The sequence below is a fragment of the Miscanthus floridulus genome, chromosome 1 (genome assembly GCF_019320115.1).
Source record: "Miscanthus floridulus cultivar M001 chromosome 1, ASM1932011v1, whole genome shotgun sequence".
Classification (NCBI taxonomy): Eukaryota; Viridiplantae; Streptophyta; class Magnoliopsida; order Poales; family Poaceae; genus Miscanthus; species Miscanthus floridulus.
Genome location: NC_089580.1, coordinates 135,778,403 through 135,801,275, shown reverse-complemented (window position 1 = coordinate 135,801,275; position 22,873 = coordinate 135,778,403). Strand labels below are relative to the sequence as shown.

The 22,873-nt window shown below is 45.6% G+C and overlaps 2 protein-coding genes across 13 annotated transcripts in view; both read right to left on the bottom strand.

Annotated features, from left to right (window-relative positions):
• Positions 1–568: 568 nt before the first annotated feature.
• LOC136494506 (protein SPIRAL1-like 1) lies at positions 569–2,455 on the bottom strand. The gene is made up of 3 exons (XM_066490665.1): positions 2,304–2,455; positions 1,669–1,914; positions 569–896 (listed from the first exon to the last, which is right to left on the bottom strand). The coding sequence occupies exons 2-3, from the start codon at positions 1,891–1,893 to the stop codon at positions 822–824; spliced, it is 300 nt and encodes a 99-aa protein (XP_066346762.1). The 5' UTR covers positions 1,894–1,914; positions 2,304–2,455; the 3' UTR covers positions 569–821.
• Positions 2,456–3,199: 744 nt separating this feature from the next.
• The window catches only part of LOC136542037 (vacuolar protein sorting-associated protein 52 A-like), a 35,621-nt gene continuing 15,947 nt past the window's right edge, over positions 3,200–22,873 (bottom strand). For 8 of the 12 annotated variants that reach the window (XM_066534304.1, XM_066534359.1, XM_066534335.1 and 5 more), the window contains 11 exons: positions 22,645–22,857; positions 22,508–22,573; positions 22,140–22,448; positions 6,210–6,315; positions 6,066–6,124; positions 5,109–5,159; positions 4,830–5,009; positions 4,576–4,710; positions 4,374–4,448; positions 3,862–3,919; positions 3,200–3,779 (listed from right to left, as the gene is read on the bottom strand). In XM_066534304.1, the coding sequence (XP_066390401.1) occupies positions 3,478–3,779; positions 3,862–3,919; positions 4,374–4,448; positions 4,576–4,710; positions 4,830–5,009; positions 5,109–5,159; positions 6,066–6,124; positions 6,210–6,315; positions 22,140–22,448; positions 22,508–22,573; positions 22,645–22,857 (1,554 nt within the window). In that variant the 3' untranslated portion in view covers positions 3,200–3,477. Of the gene's footprint in view, positions 3,780–3,861; positions 3,920–4,373; positions 4,449–4,575; positions 4,711–4,829; positions 5,010–5,104; positions 5,160–5,560; positions 5,689–6,065; positions 6,125–6,209; positions 6,316–20,305; positions 22,067–22,139; positions 22,449–22,507; positions 22,574–22,644; positions 22,858–22,873 lie in introns of those variants that run through there. The other 4 variants (XM_066534293.1, XR_010780561.1, XR_010780563.1 and 1 more) reach the window with 4 other exon arrangements.

The window sequence follows — 22,873 nt, the reverse complement described above, 5'->3', positions numbered from 1 at the left end:
ATGCAAGAGAATACAAACAACATTTGCAATCAAGCCACAGGGAGCTGGCAACTTTCTGGAGTAACATTTTTGTTTTCGCCCGGTATCACCAAATGTTATCGGCCTTGTGGAGGAAACAAAAACTCTTTTAGCAAACATTTCTAGTGACAGTTTTGTTGTAATTAATACATTCCCCTAAAAGCTGTTTTGAAAAACATTTAGCAAACAAAAACGTTTAGCAAACATCTCTGGTGACAGTTTTCTTGTAATTAACTCATTTTTGCAGCTCCTGTTCCTCAGTAGCAAAACAGATCCAGACATCCAGACTACTAATTTCAGGACTTCTTCGCCACAACGGTTTCTTCGATGACCATTTGGCAAAGCTTCAGCCATAGCCGAAGCCGCTTCAGAAGCACCGTCAAGCAGTCAAGCTATACTCAACTGCTCTGCCAGGCGAGTTAGCATGCAAGAACACTTCACCGGACGCATTGAAATCAACAAGGGTTCACCATTTCAAAGGGAAATAAAGCACAGATAGATCCCATGGGCAACAACCAAACCATACCATCACAGAGGTGCAAACGAAACAAGAAGCTGGGTACAACGACGACTTATGATGAGTGTTCAGGCACACGATTTGCCCTGAAATTTAGAGACAGATTACAGCCCTGTGCGGGACGGGAGGGTTTGCCACATAGAAATCAACCATGCGCACAGAGCATTGCACGGGGTACACACACACACACACACAAATGAAACGACAACAAAGGTTGTTCACGATTCAGACATAGCATGCAGCGGGGCAGGGGAGGATAACTTGGTGAGCGCTGCTAACATGGGCATCAGTTGCCGCCAAACAGGTAGCCCAGGGAGGAGCCACCGCCAGGAGCAGCGTGGACCTTGGTCGAAGGACGATCCTGAAACCATTCACAAACAACACTATCAGTTAACCAGGTCCAAGACTTAGTATATGACACGGTTGCGTTGCATAACTGGTAAATGAAGAAACAAGGTTTGGTTTCCCGGGAGTGATTAAGCAAGCCAGGTTCACCTGCTTTCTCTGTTATATATAGAGTTTGCAACATTGTTCATATATGAATCTGTAGTTTTGAATGAAACTGCAATAGGATTCATAATTCGGTATTCCCTGGTATGAGGATGAGGATTCATAATTTGCGCCCTTGTATTGCCCAATCAGATTCCGCATCATGACACAACTATGGGTATGTTTGGTTCGGCAGGTTCTAGCTGATAGTTTATGGGAAGACATGGTCTGACTGTTTTCTTAGGGACAATTAATTTTTTGCCACTAACAAGGTGTTAGCATTTAGTGTTGATGATAAAATGGTACATGCTTCATGATTGATAGTCCAAACAGTCAAGACTTCAGGATGTAGCACAACAGGTCAACAACCCCACAACAATCAAGACTCAGTACGCTTTAAAAAGCAATATACGTGATTGGAAGTCTTTCCATGAACATAACTCTAGCGGGTTGTTAGAATAAGTACATACATTATGTGACAACGCAACACAAATAACCATACTGCTTTCCCATAACATGATTATACCTCATCTTAACATCCCACAAAATATGACATCATTTCTAAGCATATCAATGGATGATGGCAACAGTAAATATGTAAAACAAAGTCTTATGTGAAATGAAAAGAACGTAAACTAGCATACCGTAAGGAAGTTCCCGGTGTTCTGACCATCAGCCCTGTGGTAGTTATTGGTTTGGCTGGTAACCCCAGCAGCAATCTGCTTGTTCACATCAGCCTTTGCAGCAGGTGGTTTCTCAGCAGGTGGAGCACTTGCAGCTGGTGCCACTGCCGGTTTGGGGGGCTCATCGCTTCCAAAGAGGTAGCCCAGAGAACTTTGACCACCACCGGCGCTACCACCACGGCTCATCTTGGTTATTGAAAAGAGAAACTATGCAAGGATTTAATCAGGTACCAAGCATTATTTCAACACACATTGTACAAAGGAACAAGAGAGACAATGCAAATCGATTTCATTTCAAGGACTAACATATAAATACTGGAAATATCAAAGTCTATTTGGATCTGCCAACAACACTTGGTGAGGATGTAGATCCGCCGCAGCCAGGGGCCCCGGGGAGGGGATACCCTGCGGATCGACGGCGGTGGCTAACAAACGCCAACAGATCCGCGTCTACCGACAGGCAGCGGAGGCTCGGAATCCAGAAATGGGCGCGGATCTCACATCGCGGCTAGATTCAGGCGCTTACGGCGCAAATCAGGGCAGGGAAACGAGACGACGGACCGAGGCTAGAGCGGGCAAAGGTGGGAGGGCCTTACCGAGAGGCAGCGGCGAGGAGATGGATGGCGACCGGCGGCGGGATCGGCGGGGTCGGTGGGACTGCGGCTGCTCCGGCTCGCTCTCTCGCTTCTGCGCTCAAAATGGAGAGGCCTGCGGCTGGTTTTGTATACAAGAGGGGACGGTGGGCCCCAAGAGGGGACGGTGGGCCCAGGACCCCGGGGATGGATGGGCCAGCACCTCCAGCCGGCCGTCCGATCTCGCCACTGACGGTGGAGATGGCTCCGGGCGCCCGCGTGAAGGGGGAGGAGACGCTCCTCGATACTCCCTGCCGGCTGCTACGGCCGGAAACGCATAATGGTTTTTCTTTTTTCTTTTTTCGAAATAAAAACACGCATCGGCATAATGGTATTCAATAGTTGCTGCCTCGGTTTGCAAACGTTTAACGTTTGCCACCCATGCCCATAAAAAAAAGAACGTTTGCACCCATGCTATTTTCCAGCAAATATCTGACATTGCATAATCTCCATTTATTTCTCAAATATTCATATGAATTTTCTAGAAATATGAAATTTAGCATTCACATGAAGTTCCCCGTATTTCAAAGAGCTCGAATGACACCGAGGAAGGTTTCCACACAAGCAGTGGCGGATGCACGATGCGGGATAAGAGAGGGGCTAAAACAATGAAAATGTTGATTTGCATGAAGATTTAATGGTGAAATCAAGCTTTTGCTACAGTGATTAGACTTAAAATCAAGCCATTAGGCGCCCCCCCCCCCCCCCCCCCCCCCCCCCGATCCGCCGCTGCACACAAGCACAATAGATAGCAGAGGGAAATTCACCCTACTGTAAGATGTGACTGCTTCCAGAAGGTTGAAATGCTTTGAACTAAATCACACAGATCAGATCCATGGGAGCTTTAAACACACCACAAATTCACCATCATTGTAAAAATTACATCAAGGCAAGCGTTTGATACACTTCGTGAATCGTGAGTATACACAATAAACACCAGCGATCATGGGTTCTGTGCGGGAAAAGGGTAGGAGGGGTCAAGTCAAATAACATGCACGAAGCTACAAATCACAACAAAATGCCCTTGTTTCCCCTGCAGTAGCACATACCAACTTCCCGTTACAAAGTAAGGATACACACACAGCTACCCCTTAGCTAGTCGTCCTAGTGTACATGGAAGGGGGTGAAAGTGAAGCAACTAAAACGTCCTGGAATACTTCTTGATTTCGAACAGGATGGAGGATATGGACACCAGGTCCTTGTTGAGGGCAGAGCCGCCGTTGATCCTCTTGACACACTCGGTGAGCCTGGTGTAGTATAGCAGGAGCTGCGCGAGCGTCGCCCTCAAGATCTCCATCCCGCACAGGAAGTTGCTGAAAGATGTGATCACATCATAGTGCATCAGCTCGATCGCGGCCTTGTACCGGCTCGCGAAATCCTTTACCAGTGGCTCAACTTCGGCAATGCTGGCCTTCTCCGAATTCGTAGCCGTTTCATCCGCTGATACAGTTTTCAAGGATGAAATGTCATTCGAAAGTAAGAAAGAAAAAGGGCATACAGTTGCCAAGAGATCTCAACTCACCTGGACGAGATTTGACGAATTTGATCAAACCACTGAACTGCTCCAGGAGCAACTCTTCCTGCAGAAATATGCATGCATCGTATCAAGAAACTTCGGTAGAGCTTTTTTAGGAAATGCTAGTGTATTATTAATGCGTACAAGAAATTGGACATGACACGAACATCATAGAAGTCCTTGAATGAACAGAGACAAACTGCTGCTCCCTCTAACGTCATTAGCATTAAACACATGAATTTTTATGTGTTGCCACTAGGTAATAGCAGTCAATGGGCTTATCCTAGTTTACTTTGTACAAATTTGCCATATTTCATTCTGTCACGAAGCCTTGGCAGTCGTATAAGAAGCCAATACCCCAAGTAGATTTATGTATTTATTTGTTTGAACTCTGGAAGTTCCACCAGCAAGCTAAAGAAATGCAGTAAGTAGTATTCTGCCATACGTTCAAGCTATATTCATTTCAAAAAAAAAAGGGAAAAAGAAAAGAAAGATGTTCAAGCTATAAAACTGCATACCACATATATTGCGATGTTGCTCTTAAGAACCTCCTCGAAGTGTTGTTGTGCCTTCCCACCTTCAGTTCCAGCTTCCTTTATGTTGATGATAAGGTTAAATTTGAATAAGGCAATTGTAGTATCATTTTATAAATTTCTAACATACTGGGAAGTTATTATAACAGAAAAGGTTGCCATTTAAAATCAGGCCGAGAATTTCTACCTTTAAAATTGAAATTGTTAAATCATAGTTATTTATCAGAAAAATAGTTTGCAACTTCGGTTTAGCAAACATCTTGGCCAACTTAACAAGCAAGTCCTCAATTGCCATCCGCAATCGCTCCAAATTTAAATCAAGCTGCACATAGAAGCCAAAATTTGAAATTTCGATGAGCTACAGAGTGTACTTATGGCATGCGGTGTGGGTGAAAGAAATTCTGCAGACAGTAAACAATTTTGTTTATGTGATCAACTAACCTGACCATCCCCATGTTCAACATTGAGATGAGCTAGAGAAGCTGTAAATTCAGCATATCTCCTTGTAACATAGTGTGGATGGACATCATCCTCCCAAAGAGTCTTAATATTTGCATTTCGCAAGCTGTTCAAATGCAAGTCGAACACCATCTTGAAGCAAGGCCAGAGTGACATATTAACCTGTCCATTGTCCATAAATTGTGCTCTGTCATTCAAAATAATGGAAATGGAGCAGAGGAAAGACTCACATAAGGAGCTAAGAATGGATTCAGAACTAACCTTGTCTAGGTAAGAGTCCAAACATGGGATTCGCCGCTTAAACATGATGAGCTGCACAAAATACACATTCCATTGAGATTTAGCTAAATATAGACCAGCTGCTTGCACCAGTTTATGCACTAAATGAAAGCAAATAAATTTTCCGATTAGATATAATGTTTAAAAAGAAACACAAAAAAATACAAAAAAAAGGGTAGATTTTCAACTACATGGGACTGTAAGACAATCCAATACATACAGTTTAATCTACTGTCTCAAACTAGGTGAAAACTGATAGCTTCCAACCAACCAAACAGAGAAATTGGATGGGTGAATCAATATCTACCACAAAATTGATCACAACTCACAACCACTGTGAACAGAAAACACAATTGTCCCCGGCTTTATTCTTAATAAGACATATAAATGTCGATATCACTAGCTGTTCCATCATAAGGTAAATCAAAGTTCACCTGGTGCTGATGAATTATTCTGATCATAAGCATTATGCCAATTGCACCATAACAGTTCAGGAGTACAGCATTGAAATGTTCATCTACAACTTGAATCGGTCCTCAGGGGGCAAAACAGAAATAGACAACTAAAATTAAAAATCATTTGCAGTCAGCATAACAGAAAATATGCTAATCTTTCTACAGAACTTAAAAAGACCCTAATATGCTCCTTAACGGGGAGAACTATATTATGATGAAAATAAGAAACTCGGCTTAGTGATATGGTAGCTAAAAAAACTCATAGATAATGCAACTAATCAGATACTATTTTTTCTCCTCACTCATTGGATGTATGCATGAAACTTTGATACATTAATGCAATTGGTATGTTTGGAAAAATAGTGCATGAAAGCAATATTGGACACGCAAGGTAAGGGCAACATGCTAGCAGTTAAATATAGGTGTACTCTGCACAAGATAGAAATAAAAGTGAAACAAACTCGATGGAAGCAGGATGAAATACCTGCAAATATATCATGGAATATGGATTCTTCGCCAAAAAAATCATCAGTAAACAGGTATCTGCAGTTTGTTTATATATGTCACACTAGCACTTTATCATCATGAATATAATAAAATGTGGACTAGATGGCAACCCAAGGCTTACTCTGAAGTGGCAGTATCAATAAGAAGTTTCTGAAAAGAACTTCATATGAGTATTTATGTGACTTCGCTTCAGCTATATGAGGTATCAATGCTGGTTGATCGATTTCCTGGTATAATAAAGAAAGCGAAAAACAGAACTTACACTACTATGCTTGGTACTTGGTAGTTTGAGCAAATAAATCCTTCAGCAACAATATACAGTTCAAAAGATTAAAAATAAATAAATGCAAGGCCACATTGCAATAAACCAATAAAAACTGCTTTATCTCAAATCTTTAAACAGTTATATTATTATAATTACTACCGCTTCGTGTGGGGGTATTAACCCCTATACCCTTACGGCTAGGCTTGGGCCGGCCCGGATCAGAGGGTCCGGTCCACTAGAAGACGACGCGCGGCCCAGCCAACCTGTTCGGAATCCCGCGCAATGAATCAAGACAGATTTGGAGATCAAGCAAGATCCTGGTCGGTTAGAATAGGAATCCTTATCCGGCCACCTATGGCAATTGTAACTGGCTAGGATTAGTTTCTAGATCTGTAACTCTGCCCCCCGGACTATATAAGGCGGGCTGGGGACCCCTCTAAAAACATCTCTTATTAACATACAGCAATACAATCAGACGCAGGACGTAGATATTACGCCTTTACGGCAGCCAAACCTGGATAAAACCTTGTGTCTATCTTGCGTTACCATCTTGTTTGTTGCTTGCGCATCTGTCTGCCGATAATCTACTACCTTGGGCATACCCCTAAGTAGACTGCCGACCATATTTCGTCGACAGTGGCGCGCCAGGTAGGGGGTATGCGTACTGCTCTCCAGGCGAACAAGATGGTCATCATCCCCGGTTCCATGGTTACGCCGAACGGCCTCACGTTCACCATCGGCCAGATCACCTGGACCACCGGCTTCGACGACTTCATTGCCATGACCCCGGAGGAGGTGCGGGTTCAATCTGCGCCGACCACTGCTTCACCTGCATCGGCTACGGCTCTGACCACGGTGGATCTGGCTCCGACCACGGTGGATCTGGCTCCAACCACGCCAGCGTCGCCTTCAGCCACGCCAACAACCCGTCGTCCGCTTCCTCGCTACAAAAGGAGGCAGATCGACAACACCGACTTGCTCGACTCCATCGATCGGGTCGGCACCAAACTTGCCGAAACCCTGGCTCTGGTAAGTTCGATTCAAAGTCAACCTAATGAGCAGGTAACTACGACCTACAATAGATCTACCCGACCAGCTCGGGCTAGTCGTCCGGCACGACTCGGTACGGATCTCGTGGTCACATCTACTCCTGAAGGGCGCTCCGTCCGTCGTCGGCCAGCCCCTACGACGGGTCTCCGGCTCTCCGAGTATGAAGCCTCGATGGAAAACCACTAGGTCCAGCCCTACGGCCTGCGCAACTTCGTCAACATGGTCCGAATTGAGGATTACCAAGAAGGATCGGTCCACACAATTCAAGAGGGTGGCTCGAGCTCCTCGTCCGGCATCGCATCTAATGCCTCCGTTCACACCTAGCTCCAGCATTATGACGATGAAGGCGTTGAATACGATCTGGATACCCAGACCACGCCCCGGGAATCCCGCAATTCCCGTCCTTCCCACCAAGGCGAGGAGACGATCAATGTCGTCAGTAATGACGAACCGCCGGCGGTCGGCGAAACAGAACAAGGATAGCGCGCGAAGCACGCAATATTGACCGGTTTAATCGTCGACAAATTGAAGCTGAGGCAGAAGAGGAGGCTCGACGCATAAGGGTCCAGCCACGTGACCTTAATAATGCTTTTGACAGGGTGGGGGACAAGCAGGTCTTCAGGACTCCAAGCGCCAACGTAGCTGTTGCTATGGCGACAATGCAACGACTACCCAACACCCCGGAAACACAGGCAGTTCGTGATGATATACAAGCTTACCTGACGGCTGCTATGGCCCAGACCGCAAAGATTGTAAATCAAACCCAGGTTCCATCCGTCTCAGTCGAATCAAGCCACAGCCGCCAATACTCAAGTCGCTCACAGCCACCCAACCAACGTGGCTCGCGCAACAACGACCCATCAAACAACCGTCAAGGCGGAAACAGTGGCCATGATGGTGGTCGGGACGCCAACCGCCGTCAGGAGGACAACCGCCGCGACGTTCGGTACGACAACCGCCGAGACAACCGCGATAATCGCCGCAATAACCACGGTCGCAGGGTTAATCAGGATGGCAACCGAGATTGCCGTGATGGCAATAACGATCTCCGCCATTACCTCGAAGGACGCGATCTGCGCGATCGCATCAACCAAAGAGCCAACGATCGTGCATCCCACGAAAGCTATCGCCGTATGGAATACGATACTGCCCACGGCCCTCTGGGTTTGAAGCAGTTTACTCCGCACCTTCGCCAAGTCATATGGCCCAAGAATTTCAAGCACAAAAAACTTCAGAAGTACGACGGCAAGGAGAACCCCGAATTATGGGTCATGCTCTACAAAATTGCGTGCAGATTAGCCATGGCTGACGAGCACGTCATGTCTAACTACTTCCCAGTCGCTGTTGGCCATGCAGGTCACCAATGGCAGGTCAGCTTGCCGGCGAACTAATTCGATTCTTGGCAAGAGCTCAAGCAAGCCTTCATCGACAACTTCATTGCTACTTGCGAGCAACCCGGCAACAAATATGATCTGCAGCGGATTCGAGATCGGAAAGATGAGCCACTGTGCGAGTACGTACGGTGTTTCTCGGAGATGTGCATCAAAGTCCCGTCAATCTCCGACAACGAGGCAATCGAGGCTTTCATCACTGGCCTCCGCTTCCATGACGCCCTAAGGGACATGCTCCTCCGCAAGAGACCTGAATCAGTCACAGCACTCCTGGCCACTACTAAGAAATATACGGACGCCGACGACGCCAAAAAGATAATTATCGAAGAAGCAGCAAGGGTTCCACGCTCCGACCACCCCCCACACTGCGACGACTACCGCGGCAACCGTGGTCGGAACGACAATTTTGACCGTCGCAACCAGCGCAACGACTCCCACGACCACCGCAACCAACGTAATCAGCGGCGTAACCGCCGTGACGATTACAAGGGCAAGCGTGCTCGGGAAGATGACGACGAGGTCAACACCGTTAAAAAAGGTGGCGGACGTCGTAACTACGAAGAAGACTACACCAAAGCATTGAAAGGGTCCTGCTAGCTCCACCCCAAGTCAAACCATACCATGGAGAATTACCGCGTTCTCAAGTCTATCTACACGCGTCAACAGGCTCCGGATACGTCCGACAAGCCTAACGACGCAAGGGAACAGCGCAACGAAGACAACGATGATGAAGACGCAGATCCCCGTCACAAGTATGTCAAGCCAACTGATCGTGTCCACACCATCATTGGAGGCAAAGTGTCCATCGAGACCAAACGAGAACGCAAGCTGCTCGCCCGCGCCTGTTTGAATGTGGCCAACACCGACAACCTCGTCGCTGATCCGCGACTCCCTCCTTGGTCTCACCGCGAGATCTCCTTCAGCGGAAAGGACCAATGGGCGGCAATACCTGAGCTAGGATGTTTTCCCCTGGTCCTCGATCCTTGTATCAACAAAGTTCAGTTCGACGTACCGCTGATTGACGGCGACAGTTCCATCGATATACTGTTCAAGAACAGTCTGCCAGCCCTGAAGATAACCCAGGCGGATCTCAAACCATACGAGGCACAGTTCTGGGGTGTTCTCCCCAGTCAGAGCTCTACACCTCTCGGGCAGATCACGCTACCTGTGCAGTTTGGTACTCCGGACCACTTCCGCACCGACTACGTCAACTTCGTGGTCGCTGACTTCGACGGCACTTACCATACTATCCTTGGTCGACCATCGCTCACCAAGTTCATGGCCATACCTCACTACAGGTATTTGGTGCTCAAGATGCCTACCGAGAAAGGAGTTCTAACTCTCAGGGGCAACATATACGTAGCTTACACCTGCGAGGACGACAGCTTCAAAATAGCAGAGGCTCACGACCTCTCTATTCACATGGCTGAGACCATGCTCGACGCCAAGAAGACCTCATCCGACCACCTAGAGATCTCAGAGCTTGAGGCTCCACACAAGAACATCAAGTCCAAAGAGCACAAGGTGATCCAGCTGGTCGATGGTGATCCCAGCAAAACGGCCCTTATCAGGGCCAACCTGGATCCCAAATAGGAAGACGCGCTCGTCAGGTTCTTGAGGAGCAACGTGGATGTGTTCGCATGGAAACCTGCTGACATGCCCGGTGTACCTCAGAACTTGATCGAGCACTCCTTGAATGTCAACGGCAAGGCCAAACCTATCAAGCAGAAGCTACGACGGTTCGCTCGCGACAAGGAGGCGACTAGGGTAGAAGTTACACGGCTTTTGGCAGCCGGATTTATCAAAGAAGTGTATCATCCGGAGTGGTTAGCCAACCCGGTTCTTGTACGCAAAAATAATTAATGAATGGAGAATGTGCGTTGATTACACTGATCTCAACAAACACTGCCCTAAAGACCCCTTCGGCTTACCTCGCATAGACGAGGTCGTAGATTCAACCGCCGGTTGCGAGCTGCTTTCCTTTCTCGATTGCTACTCTGGTTATCACCAGATCGCTCTAAAAAAGGACGACCAGATCAAGACATCTTTTATCACGCCTTTCGACGCCTACTGCTATACGACCATGTCGTTCGGGCTCAAGAACGCCGGGGCTACCTATCAGCGCGCCATACAGGCCTGCCTCAAAGACGAGATAAAAGATGACCTCGTCGAGGCTTATGTCGATGATGTAGTTGTCAAGACCAAGGAAGCACATACCCTTGTTGACGACCTGGCACGCACCTTTGCAGCCCTTAATACATTCCAATGGAAGTTAAACCCAAAGAAGTGCATCTTTGGTGTTCCTTCTGGTATATTGCTTGGAAACGTCGTCAGTCACGACGGCATACGCCCTAACCCGGAGAAAGTCAAACCTGTCTTAGATATGAAGCCGCCCAAAAAGGTGAAGGATGTCCAGAAGCTTACCGGATGCATGGCTGCTCTAAGTCGTTTCATATCAAGATTAGGAGAGAAAGGACTACCGTTTTTCAAGCTGCTCTAAGCATCCGAGAGGTTTGAGTGGTCAGAGGAAGCAGACGCTGCCTTCACACAGCTGAAACAATACCTTACATCACCTCCGATCCTCACTGCTCCCAGAGAAGATGAAGCTCTCCTGCTTTACATTGCAGCAACTAATCGGGTGGTCTCCACTGCCATGGTGGTCGAGCGCGATGAGCCCGGCCACGCCTACAAGATACAACGACCAATCTATTTCATCAGTGAGATACTCAATGAGTCCAAGACCAGGTACCCATAGATTCAGAAACTGATCTACGTCATACTGATAACATCCCGAAAGTTGAAACATTACTTCGACGGATATCGTGTGGTGGTCATGACCGAGTACCCTCTGGGAGACATCATTCGTAACAAGGATGCGAACGGTCGCATCGTCAAATGGGCAGTGGAGCTATGTCCTTTCTCCTTGGAATTTGCAAGCCGTACTACAATCAAGTCTCAGCTCATCGTCGAGTGGACAGACTTAAGCACACTTGCCTCTCAGGGGCCCGATGAGTATTGGAAGATGTACTTCGACGGCTCTCTCAACATCGACGGTGTAGGAGCAGGAGTCCTTTTCGTGTCACCATCCAAGGAGCAGCTCTGGTACGTCCCCAGGATTTATTTTCCAGCATCAAATAATGCCGGTGAGTACGAAGCATGCCTACATGGTTTGCGCATAGTAGTCGACCTCGGTGTCAAACGTCTCTATGTTTACGGAGACTCAGCTCTGGTCATCAACCAACTCAACAAGGACTGGGACACGACCAGTGAAAAGATGGATGCATACTGTAAATCGATCAGAAAGCTGAAAGGCAAGTTATACGGCATCGAGTACGCACACGTGGTCCGAGACAAAAATCAAGCAGCAGATGCGCTGTCAAAGTTAGGATCATCCCGAGCCAAAGTCCCACATGGTGTATTCGTTCAAGACCTGCTCACGCCTTCCATCAAAGAGGAAGACCCCACGGTCGACAAGCTTCCAGACCAGCTATTGGTGGCTATGGTTTCGGCGTCAAGCACCACCGAGCCACCTCCGACCACCAATAAGCCCGACTCGAGAGTACCTTTCATCAAGTACCTGACAGATGGCAGCGGTTACACTGATCGGACAGAAAACAAACGCCTGATGCGTCGCAGTAAGCAACCTGCTCGTTGATGGCAAATTATGGCGCAAAAACGCAAAGGAGGAAATCTTGATGAAGTGTATAACCCAGGAGGATGGCAAACATCTCCTGGACCAAATCCACTCTGGCTCCTGCGGCAACCACGCTGCCTCGAGAACGCTGGTTGGCAAGGCTTTCTGAGCAGGGTTCTATTGGCCGTCAGCTGTAGCCGATGCAGAGAAGCTAGTCCGCCATTGTGAGGGTTGTCAGTTCTTTGCCAAGAGAATACACGTACCAGCACACGAGATCCAGACAATACCAGCCTCTTGGCCCTTCGCATGCTGGGGACTGGATATGATCAGGCCCTTCAAACCGGCTCCTGGGAAATTCACATGTGTCTTTGTGCTGATTGACAAATTTTGTAAGTGGATAGAGTACATGCCTCTGGTACAGGCATCTTCAGAAAAGGCTATCACGTTTATCGACCATGTCATCCACCGCTTCGGCATACCCAACAGCATCATCACTGATCTAGGTACTCAGTTCACCGGGAACGCTTTTTGGGACTTCTGCGATGAAAGAAGCATAGTAGTAAAATATGTCTCGGTGGCGCATCCCAGAGCTAATGGACAAGTCGAGCGGACAAACGGTATGATCTTGGATGCACTAAAGAAGAGGATGTACAGAGAAAATGACAAGGCTCCCGGAAGATGGCTCAAAGAGTTATCAGCCGTGGTCTGGGGCCTCAGAACCCAGCCCAGTCGCAATACCGGCGTATCACCATATTTTATGGTTTACGGCGCTGAGGCAGTGCTCCCAGCAGATATAGCCTTCAGATCAGCACGGGTAGAGAACTTCGACGAAGACAAGGCCAATGAAGCGTGGGAGCTAGAAGTGAATAGTGCAGAAGAGAAGCGGCTTGATTCTTGTGTACATACAGCAAAATACCTTGCTGTTTTGCATATGTACTACAACAAGAATGTTAAGGAGCGGTTCTTCGTGGCCGGGGACCTAGTCCTGAAGTGGAAAACTGTTGACACCGTTTTTTGCACATGTCAAAATAATCGGAGTGGACCAATCGGCAAGGGGAAAGTTATTGAATACTTTGATAGCCAATGAAAGCCAGTTTGTAAAAATGGTTGCCGATAGTTGGTGATGATTGATGGAAAGGTTGATTTGGACTCGGGCGTTGCCGATGAGGTTGGAGGAGTTGTTGTCGATACCGATGAAGGAAGACTTAAAGACTACTGCCGATGAAACAGGGAGTATGCCGATGAAGGAAGACTTGAAGACTACTGCCGATGAAGCAGGGAGTATGCCGATGAAGGAAGACTTGAAGACTACTGCCGATGAAGCAGGGAGTATGCCGATGAAGGAAGACTTGAAGCCTGCTGCCGATGAAATAGGGAGTATGCCGATGGAAAGGAGGACAGTGAGATTTCCATCGTAATTAAGGCGGACAGGGAAATAGATAGGAGTTGGTTTCCTTTTCTGTATTTGTTAGGTTATGATTCGTGTAAGAGTCACGTGTTTCCTTAGATACGGGATTGGTGTCCTAGTTGTGTTTGGTTGTGTCTCTTTAGATCAGGGTATAAATATGGAGTAAAGGGCAATGTAATAGATAACATCAATCAATATCAAAACCAACTTTTACTCCTATTTACATCTACTTTTCGGCGACTTCGTCAATTTGCATATTTTTCTTTTTACGAGTTCTCATTGATTCGGCGAGCTGCATCGCTTCAGTGCGATCTTCGGCGATTCTCGAGTTCCGCGTGAGCACCTCTTGGCCGTGACTTCCGGGCGTATCGCTGTTGTCAGGACCAAAGTGTTCGTTTCTTCATCCTTGTCGATTAGCAGGTCAAATCGACTGGCACGCTTTGGATATCGATTCGGGTATTAGCCCTTTGTGTTTGCAGATCACTTTTGCATCAACACATCTTTTGGCACGCCTGGTGGGACACTTCAACCAATATGTTCAACTCCGAGATCGATCCAGGGAACATTATCGCAGTATCAGAAGAAGATCTCAAGGAAGAACAGAGGCAGGCTATGGAAAAGGCTGTAGAAGAATACAAGCAGCTTTGTCTGAGATCGTTTAGCTTGAACAAGAGTGGACAAGTCATCCAGAAGCAAGATTTGCCGTTGCCTCGGCAGGTTACCTTTGACTCCAATCCTGGTAAACTTCAAGAGATGGTTAATTCTGCAGTAAATCATGCTTTGATTAATCATTCCAATGTGCTGTCCAATACTGTTCATAATGCTGTGGTTCGAACTCTCAAAGAAGGACAAGCGGCACCGCATTACGTTGGGCCTGCCTATCATCAACCAGAGCCGGCATCTGTCAAAACTCCATCGGCTCCTTCGGCCGTTGTGGGTACAGAAGTTACTTCCCCTCCAGTATTGGCAAGTTCACCTAATATACAATCTACACCGATACAATCAGATCAGGTGTTACCAGGAGGGCGAGTTCAACTTAATACAGATCTATCGGCATCAGCTATGTCAGGTCCTGTGTCTCAGAATAACCAGATTCCTACTAATTGGTGGGGATATGGCATGCCTCCAGAGTCATCTGCTTTCAATCCTAGATTACCTCAAGTATTTGATGCAGCAGCAAGAGCGCCTATATCATCGGCCGTTTCGCCGATGGCTCAAGTGCCTCAATATGCCGCAACTACTTCTGTACAACCAACTCCAGGAGGTTTCCAGATGCCTATGATTCAAACATTCAATTCAAGTCCATCGGCGAGCGTACTGCCGATGCAGCAGAAAGCCCCTGCTATGAGTCAAACTGGGGTTCAGTTCATGCCTCAAACCAGTTATAATTATCCAACAATATCAGCAAATTACCAGCCATCGGTAAGTTTCGTGCCGATGAGTTCTAATAATGATTGGTCAGGACAGTTACCTGTTCAACATACAGTTCAGCGAAATCAGCAGGTTGCAGGGATTCAACAAGGTCATATGCAAGCTGGTTTCCAGAATCAAGCATCGGCAGCCCAGCCGATGAATCCTTTCCAACAGGTTAATGGACCACAAGTAGCGGCAAATATGCCGATTGCTGGAGATCGTGGGCCACAAAGATATGTGGAAGGATGTCAGCAGGCACCTCCTGTAGAAATTCAACCAGTTCGTCAGCAGGAGGCTGATGCTTTTTGGGCCGATAAGATAGCAGAGATTATGAAGGATCAGTTTGGGATAAAGCCCAAGGTCAATACTTATTCTTATCGGACCCCATACCCTCCTGCATACGATTTAATTCCTCTCCCAAATCGGTACAAGGTACCGGATTTCACTAAATTCTCTGGGCAAGATGATACATCGACAATGGAACATGTCAATCGCTTCATTATTCAATGTGGAGAGGCAGCTAACAGAGATGAATTAAGAGTTCGATTATTTTCATCATCTTTGTCTGGATCAGCATTTACATGGTTCATTTCATTGCCACCAAATTCTATTATTACTTGGGTTGATCTAGAAAAACAATTCCACAAGTATTTCTTTGCTGGAATCCATGAAAAGAAGCTTACCGATTTAGTAAAATTGAGACAGCGTAATGATGAATCGGTAGAGAGCTTTGTACAAAGGCTACAAGATGTAAAAAATAAGTGCTACAGCCTGGTGCTGGATGATCGGCAGCTTGCCGATTTGGCTTTCCAGGGGTTATTGCCACATCTTAAGGACAGATATGCTTCTCAGGAATTTGAAAGCCTCAGTCATCTTGTGCAAAGGATTTCTGATCAAGATACTAGGGTTTTTGAACCTAAAAAGAACTGGAGTAAAAAGGTATCATTTGTTGAAGATGTAGGAGATTCTGACTCTGATGAAGAACCAGTTATCGGCTTAGCTGAGTGGGTTAAGAATAAAAAGCCGATATCATGTCCCTTTGGTCAAAAAGAGCCAGAAAAGTTTACCTTTGATATCACCAAGGCCGATAAAATATTTGATCTTCTGCTTCAAGAGGGCCAAATTAAACTGTCACCTAATCACGTGATCCCATCGGCAGAAGAGTTGAAGAAGATTTTGTACTGCAAGTGGCACAATGCAACTTCACACAGTACAAATGAGTGCAAGGTATTCAGGCAACAGTTACAGTCGGCTATTGAATCTGGGAGAATTAAGTTTGGTACTTCCAAGACCCAGAAGCCGATGAAAATTGATCAACACCCTTTTCCAGCAAATATGTTGGATGCCAAAGGAAAGACCAAGGTATTAACATCAGAGGCTGCTGAGAAAAACGCGTCAGTAGACCCCCAACATCGGATAACTACCGATGATGCAAAGAGTAAGGGTTTGCTAGGGGAAAGCAGTAGTTCCAAAAAACCTCCTCGACCTGGCATTGTGATTACTCATCGAAGGCAGCAGGAGGGTTGGCGTCAACGTAATGACCGATATCGGCAACAGCAAGAAATGAGACGTCAGGAAGAGTGGAATCGACATAAAGATCATTGGAGATGTCCGTTCTTCATCCATTGCTGGGAAGAAGGTATTAAATTGCCAACTGTTGAAAATTGCCCTGAGTGTAATGGTTATTACGGAGTCAATCGTTCAGAAAGGAGGTTTCAACGTGGTAATCAGGGATTGTCTATCAACGAGCCGATCAGAGGCAGGGCATCAGTGCATGATCGGCTGGGGGGCAGACTTAGTGTACATGAGAGGCTTGATAAACGCGCTGGATATTTTCCAAGAAATCAAGAGGAGCTTGAGGAGATGGCAAACGCAAGAGTTCCCGATGAGGAGATATTCTACAGGGACCCTAATATACGTCGCGTAGAACTAACTAGGACTTGTTATCAGCCGGTTTGGAAAACCAAGTTTCCTCGATGGTGCCCAGAGGGTCTGACAAAGACGCAGAGGAGGAGGATGCAACGTGAGCGTCAGGAGGATTTATACCAGGAGGAAAATTCCTCCAATGAAAGGCCTGGTCATCAGCAGTGGCAGGTAAAACACAAAAAATAAGGGTCCATCGACAGATGTTAATATGGTATTCATGTTGCCGATGGAGTTTCTGGCACTATCTGATAATGAGGAAGAAGTTGTTTTCTCTGATCAAGTAGCTCAGCTAACGCTAGATCCAATGATGGCTGTTTTTGAGAAACCTACCGATGACGAGAGACAGCATCTTAAGGCTTTATTTGTGAAGGGCAGAGTTGATGGGCAGCCTGTGTCTAAGGTACTTATTGATGGAGGGGCTGCGATTAATATTATGCCTTACGTGATGTATCGGAAACTTGGTAAGGGAGAGCAAGACTTGACCAAAACCGATATGATGTTGAAAGATTTTGAAGGCAATGTGTCACCGGCTAAAGGGGCAGTATGCGTTGAATTGACCATCGGCAGCAAAACCTTGCCAACGACGTTCTTTGTTATCAACGGCAAGGGTGCATATAATCTGCTTCTAGGGAGGGATTGGATTCATGTTAATTGTTGTGTTCCTTCTACAATGCATCAATGCCTCGTACAATGGATTGGGGATAAGATTGAAGTCGTCCCTGGTGATTCTTCTTATATCATCGCATCGGCAGAATCAGATACTTATGAGCGAACTAAATGCATATCAGGAGAAGCTTGGGAAAAAGAGTTCCTTAGAGTTGCTGATTATGAAATTCCACCGATCTAAGCAGTCGGTTCTGAAGAGGAGTTTTAATGGATAGGTTTGCCGATGATGGAAAATTAGGTCAAGGGTTCACATCGGCAGATGATTTAGTAGAAGTAGATATCGGTGATGGTGATAGGTCGAGGCCTACTTTTATTAGTGCTAAGTTAGATTCTAAGTGTAAGCAGCGAATAACAGATTTGTTAAAAGAATATAAAGATTGTTTTGCTTGGGATTATACTGAGATGCCCGGGTTAGACCGATCGATAGTTGAACATCGGTTACCTATCAAATCTGGATTTCGGCCACATCAGCAGCCAGCGCGCCGATGCAACCCTAATGTACTTCCTGACATTAAGGCCGAAATAACTAAATTAATTGAAGCAAAGTTTATTCGGCAATGTCGATACGCAGAGTGGATCTCTAATGTGGTTCCTGTTTATAAGAAAAATGGAAAACTTCGTGTTTGTATTGATTTCAGGAATCTCAACAAAGCCACACCGATGGATGGCTATCCAATGCCGATTGCTGATTTGTTGATTAATGCTGCGGCTGGACATCAAATTATCAGCTTCATGGATGGTAATGCAGGTTACAATCAAATATTCATGGCTGAGGAAGATATTCCCAAGACTGCTTTTAGATGTCCAGGACATGTGGGGTTGTTCGAGTGGATAGTCATGACGTTTGGTTTGAAAAATGCCGGTGCTACTTATCAACGGGCTATGAACTTTATTTTTCATGAGTACATCGGCACATTAGTGGAGATCTACATTGATGATGTAGTAATTAAGTCTGGAGATATCACAGCACATTTAGCCGATCTGCGAAAGATATTGGAGTGCACAAGGAAGCATGGATTGAAGATGAATCCTAATAAATGTGCATTCGGTGTATCGGCAGGACAATTCTTGGGTTTTATGGTGCATCAGCGGGGCATTGAAATCAGTAGGAAGTCTATTGATGCAATTAACAAGGTAATTGCTCCTGCCAATAAGACTGAATTACAATCTTTGGTCGGTAAGATTAATTTCATTAGAAGATTCATATCTAATCTGTCGGGTAAGATCAAGGCGTTCAGCCCACTACTTAGATTGAAAGCTGATCAGGAATTTGTATGGGGAGTTGAACAGCAATTAGCCCTTGATGAAATTAAGAGATATTTATCAAATCCTCCAGTGCTAGTTCCACCTCAACATGGGAAGCCTTTTAGGTTATATTTGTCAGCTGATGATGCAGTTATCGGTTCAGCTCTTATTCAAGAATTTGAAGGGAAAGAACGTGTTATTTATTATTTGAGCAGAAGATTAGTGGATACTGAGACGAGGTATTCGGCTATCGAGAAATTGTGTCTGTGCTTATACTTTTCTTGTATTAAATTAAGGCATTATTTGTTATCTGCCGAATGTACGGTCATATGCAAAGACGATGTGGTCAAGTATATGCTGTCGATGCCGATATTAAGTGGTAGAATCGGCAAGTGGATTTTAGCATTATCAGAATTTGAACTACGCTACAAATCAGCTAAGGCAGTTAAAGGGCAAGTGATGGCTGATTTCGTCACTCAGCATTGTAACACGGTGGATTCTCTGGGGATTGCTCCCTGGACACTTTTCTTCGATGGGTCCACATGTGGTGAAGGGGCAGGTATCGGCATTGTGTTAATTTCGCCTCAAGGAAAGAAGTATGAGTTTTCATTGCCGATTGTTGCTACAGCGACAAATAATCAAGCTGAATACCAAGCCTTGATAAAGGGGTTAGAATTGCTGAAGGAGATACATGCCGATGTTGTTGAAATTTTTGGTGACTCTATGCTAGTTATAAATCAATTGGCTGGGACTTATGAATGCCGAAGTGAGGCCTTGATTTCGTATTATGAAAGGTGTTTGCAATTATTGAAAGGATTTAGAGATTTTCGTCTTGAGCATATCTCTCGATTGCATAATGAGGAAGCTAATCGACTAGCTCAGCATGCTTCAGGGTATCAGACCATTCAGGAAGTGCTAACATCGGCAGTTGATACCAATGACTGGAGGAAAGAGATTGTCGATTATTTAAAGGATCCAGGTAGAAAGGTTAAGAGACGTATAAGGTTCCAAGCTACCAAATATGTGCTCCTCGATGATGAATTATATTATCGAACTATAGATGGAGTTTTACTCAGATGTGTTAGCAATGATGAATCGAAAAGCTTGATGGGTGAAATTCATGAAGGAGTATGTGGGGCACATCAATCGGCTTTCAAGATGAAATGGATGATCAGAAGGAATGGGTACTATTGGCCGACTATTCTTGAAGATTGTTTTAAATATTTTAAGGGATGCCAGGGGTGTCAAAAGTTTGGTAATATTCAAAGAGCGCCTGCATCGGCTATGAATCCTATAATCAAACCATGGCCGTTCCGGGGATGGGCTATTGATCTCATTGGTCAGATTTATCCGCCATCGAGTAAAGGACATAAATTTATTCTGGTTGCTACCGATTATTTCACAAAGTGGGTTGAGGCAATTCCTCTAAAAAAGGTTACATCGGTCAATATGATTGATTTTGTGAAAGAGCATATTGTTTACCGATTTGGTATTCCTCAGACTATCACTACCGATCAGGGTACTATGTTTACATCGGGAGAATTTGATGAGTTTGCTGTAGGTATGGGAATTAAAATTTTAAATTCTTCTCCATATTATGCTCAAGCTAATGGTCAAGCTGAGGCTTCTAACAAAGGGATCATCAAACTTATTAAGCGCAAAATTGAAGAAAATCCTAGGAGGTGGCATACAGTATTAAATGAAGCCTTGTGGTCATATCGGATGTCATGCCATGGTGCAACCAAAGTAACGCCTTATCAGTTAGTATATGGACACGATGCAGTGTTGCCTTGGGAAATTAAGGTTGGCTCTAGACGAATACGTTCTCAAAATCAGCTGACAGCCGATGAGTATAATACTCTTATGAAAGATGAGTTGGAAGATGTGGCAGGTCATCGGTTAAGGGCTTTAGTTAGTATTGAAGAAAATAAGAAAAGAGTAGCTAGATGGTATGACAAGAAGGTGAAAGTAAAAGAGTTTGCCGATGGAGATCTGGTCTGGAAATTGGTTTTACCGATTGGGACTAAAAGTTCAAAGTTTGGAAAGTGGTCTCCTAATTGGGAAGGTCCATATCGGATAAATCAGTCTATTCCTGGTAATGCCTATATTTTAGAAACCCTCGAAGGGGTTGTGTTTCCCAGAGCGTTAAATGGAAAATATTTAAAGAAATATTACCCTAGTATATGGACAGATGCATAAAAGTATAAGTGCCGATAACAGTACTATCGGCTAGAATTATGCAAGGGTATCAATGTCTCATAAAGTGCCGATACAATAAATAAGATTACACGTTCAGCAAGGATTGGATAGCTAATATCGCACGCAGGCGAATCTGGTCAGCTTCTTCCATTTCTTTGATATCGTCATCGGCAGCACCTTCCACAGGCTTGAGTTTCTTCTTCATGGCTAAAGCTTTGCGAGCTTGGATATCTCTTTCTTGCTGAAGGGCTTTGACGGCATTGGGTAGCTGGCTTTCTTCTTGTTGAGCATGAGTTAAGGCTGCATCGATTTCTTTCAATTCGGCCAATAGAGCTGCCTTCCTTGCCGATAGATCCAAGATTTTCTGCTTAAGTGCAGCACCCGAAGTCTGCAAGTTGACGATGCCCTTGTGCTTCTCATCAGCGATTTGTTTCAGTTGTAGCATCTCCTCTTTAAGTTGAGCTTGAGCTGCTCTATCGGCAATGCGCTGAGCAGCCCGTTGATATTGCAGTTGACGACTTTCTAAGTGAGCTGCTGGGAAGAGTATTTCTTCAACATCGGCAGGGACCTGGCCGCGAATTGTTTTGAAAATTGCCTTTGCGGGGTCCGAATCATCTACCAGTTGGGCGGTACCTTGCTGTAGCAAATTCAGGAGGGTTTCCAACTTAGATTTAGTCTCTGCCGATATTGTTCCCAATGCAAGGGAAGAACTTGTTTCCTCTCCATCGTCGTCAGAAATGTCAATAGCAAAGGAAAACAGGCTGTTCGGGGAATCTTGTTCCTGAGAGAAAGACAAGGAAATCAATCAGGGGTAAGTATGAGTATTGTAAAATCAGATAGGTTGATCGGTCTACCTGTTTCAAGGCAATTTCCTGTGCTTGACTGGAGGAAGCAACCTGGAGTATGTCGTGTGGATCGGCTGAGCTTGCCGATGGGATATCTTCTGTGACTTCATCGGTGGTGGGCTCTTGAGGTATGATGACCGATGACATTGGGGCAGATGCAGGGATCGGCATAGACCTTTGTCGTTTTGGCTGTGCTTCAGTATCTGTTGAAGCTTTGCGCTTTGCTTGGACATCGGCAATGATTGGCTGGGGGGCATCAACACTTGTTGGTTGTGAAGCTTGGGCATCTGGTACGTTTGCCGATGTGCCCAGTTGTTGCTGCAAAACAAGTGTGAGATATGATATTTAACAGATAAAATGTAAAGTCAAGAAGCTACCTCTGAAGGAGTGGTGCTTGATATCGGCGGAATTGCCGATGACGATCCCGTAGCAGCTCTTACCCCCTAATGATTAAGGTTAATGTAGTTTGTGATCGGCATAAGTGAAAATAAAATAAAATAAACAAGGTTGTTACCTTAAAGGCTTTGACCAAGGTTGTAGCAGCGGCCGATGGGGTAGCCCTGGATGTAGCCAATTTGGACTTAGAAGTGATGGTCTTAGTACGAATCTTCTGGTGGGTCAAAGCGGCTAAGGTGGGAGCGTTGTAGCCGATCGGCGATGTTGGGGAAATAGGCCGGAGGTTGAAGGGTTTCCCACTTTTGCTCACCGATGGTGCTGGGTTGTTAACCTGTTACAAGGGAATC

Bases quoted from the DNA above. Each gene is read 5' to 3' on its own strand.
- LOC136494506 (XM_066490665.1), bottom strand. From the start codon at position 1,893: ATGAGCCGTGGTGGTAGCGCCGGTGGTGGTCAAAGTTCTCTGGGCTAC. The intron at 897-1,668 runs GTATGCTAGTTT...GAATGGTTTCAG, and splicing joins ACACCGGGAACTTCCTTACG to GATCGTCCTTCGACCAAGGT.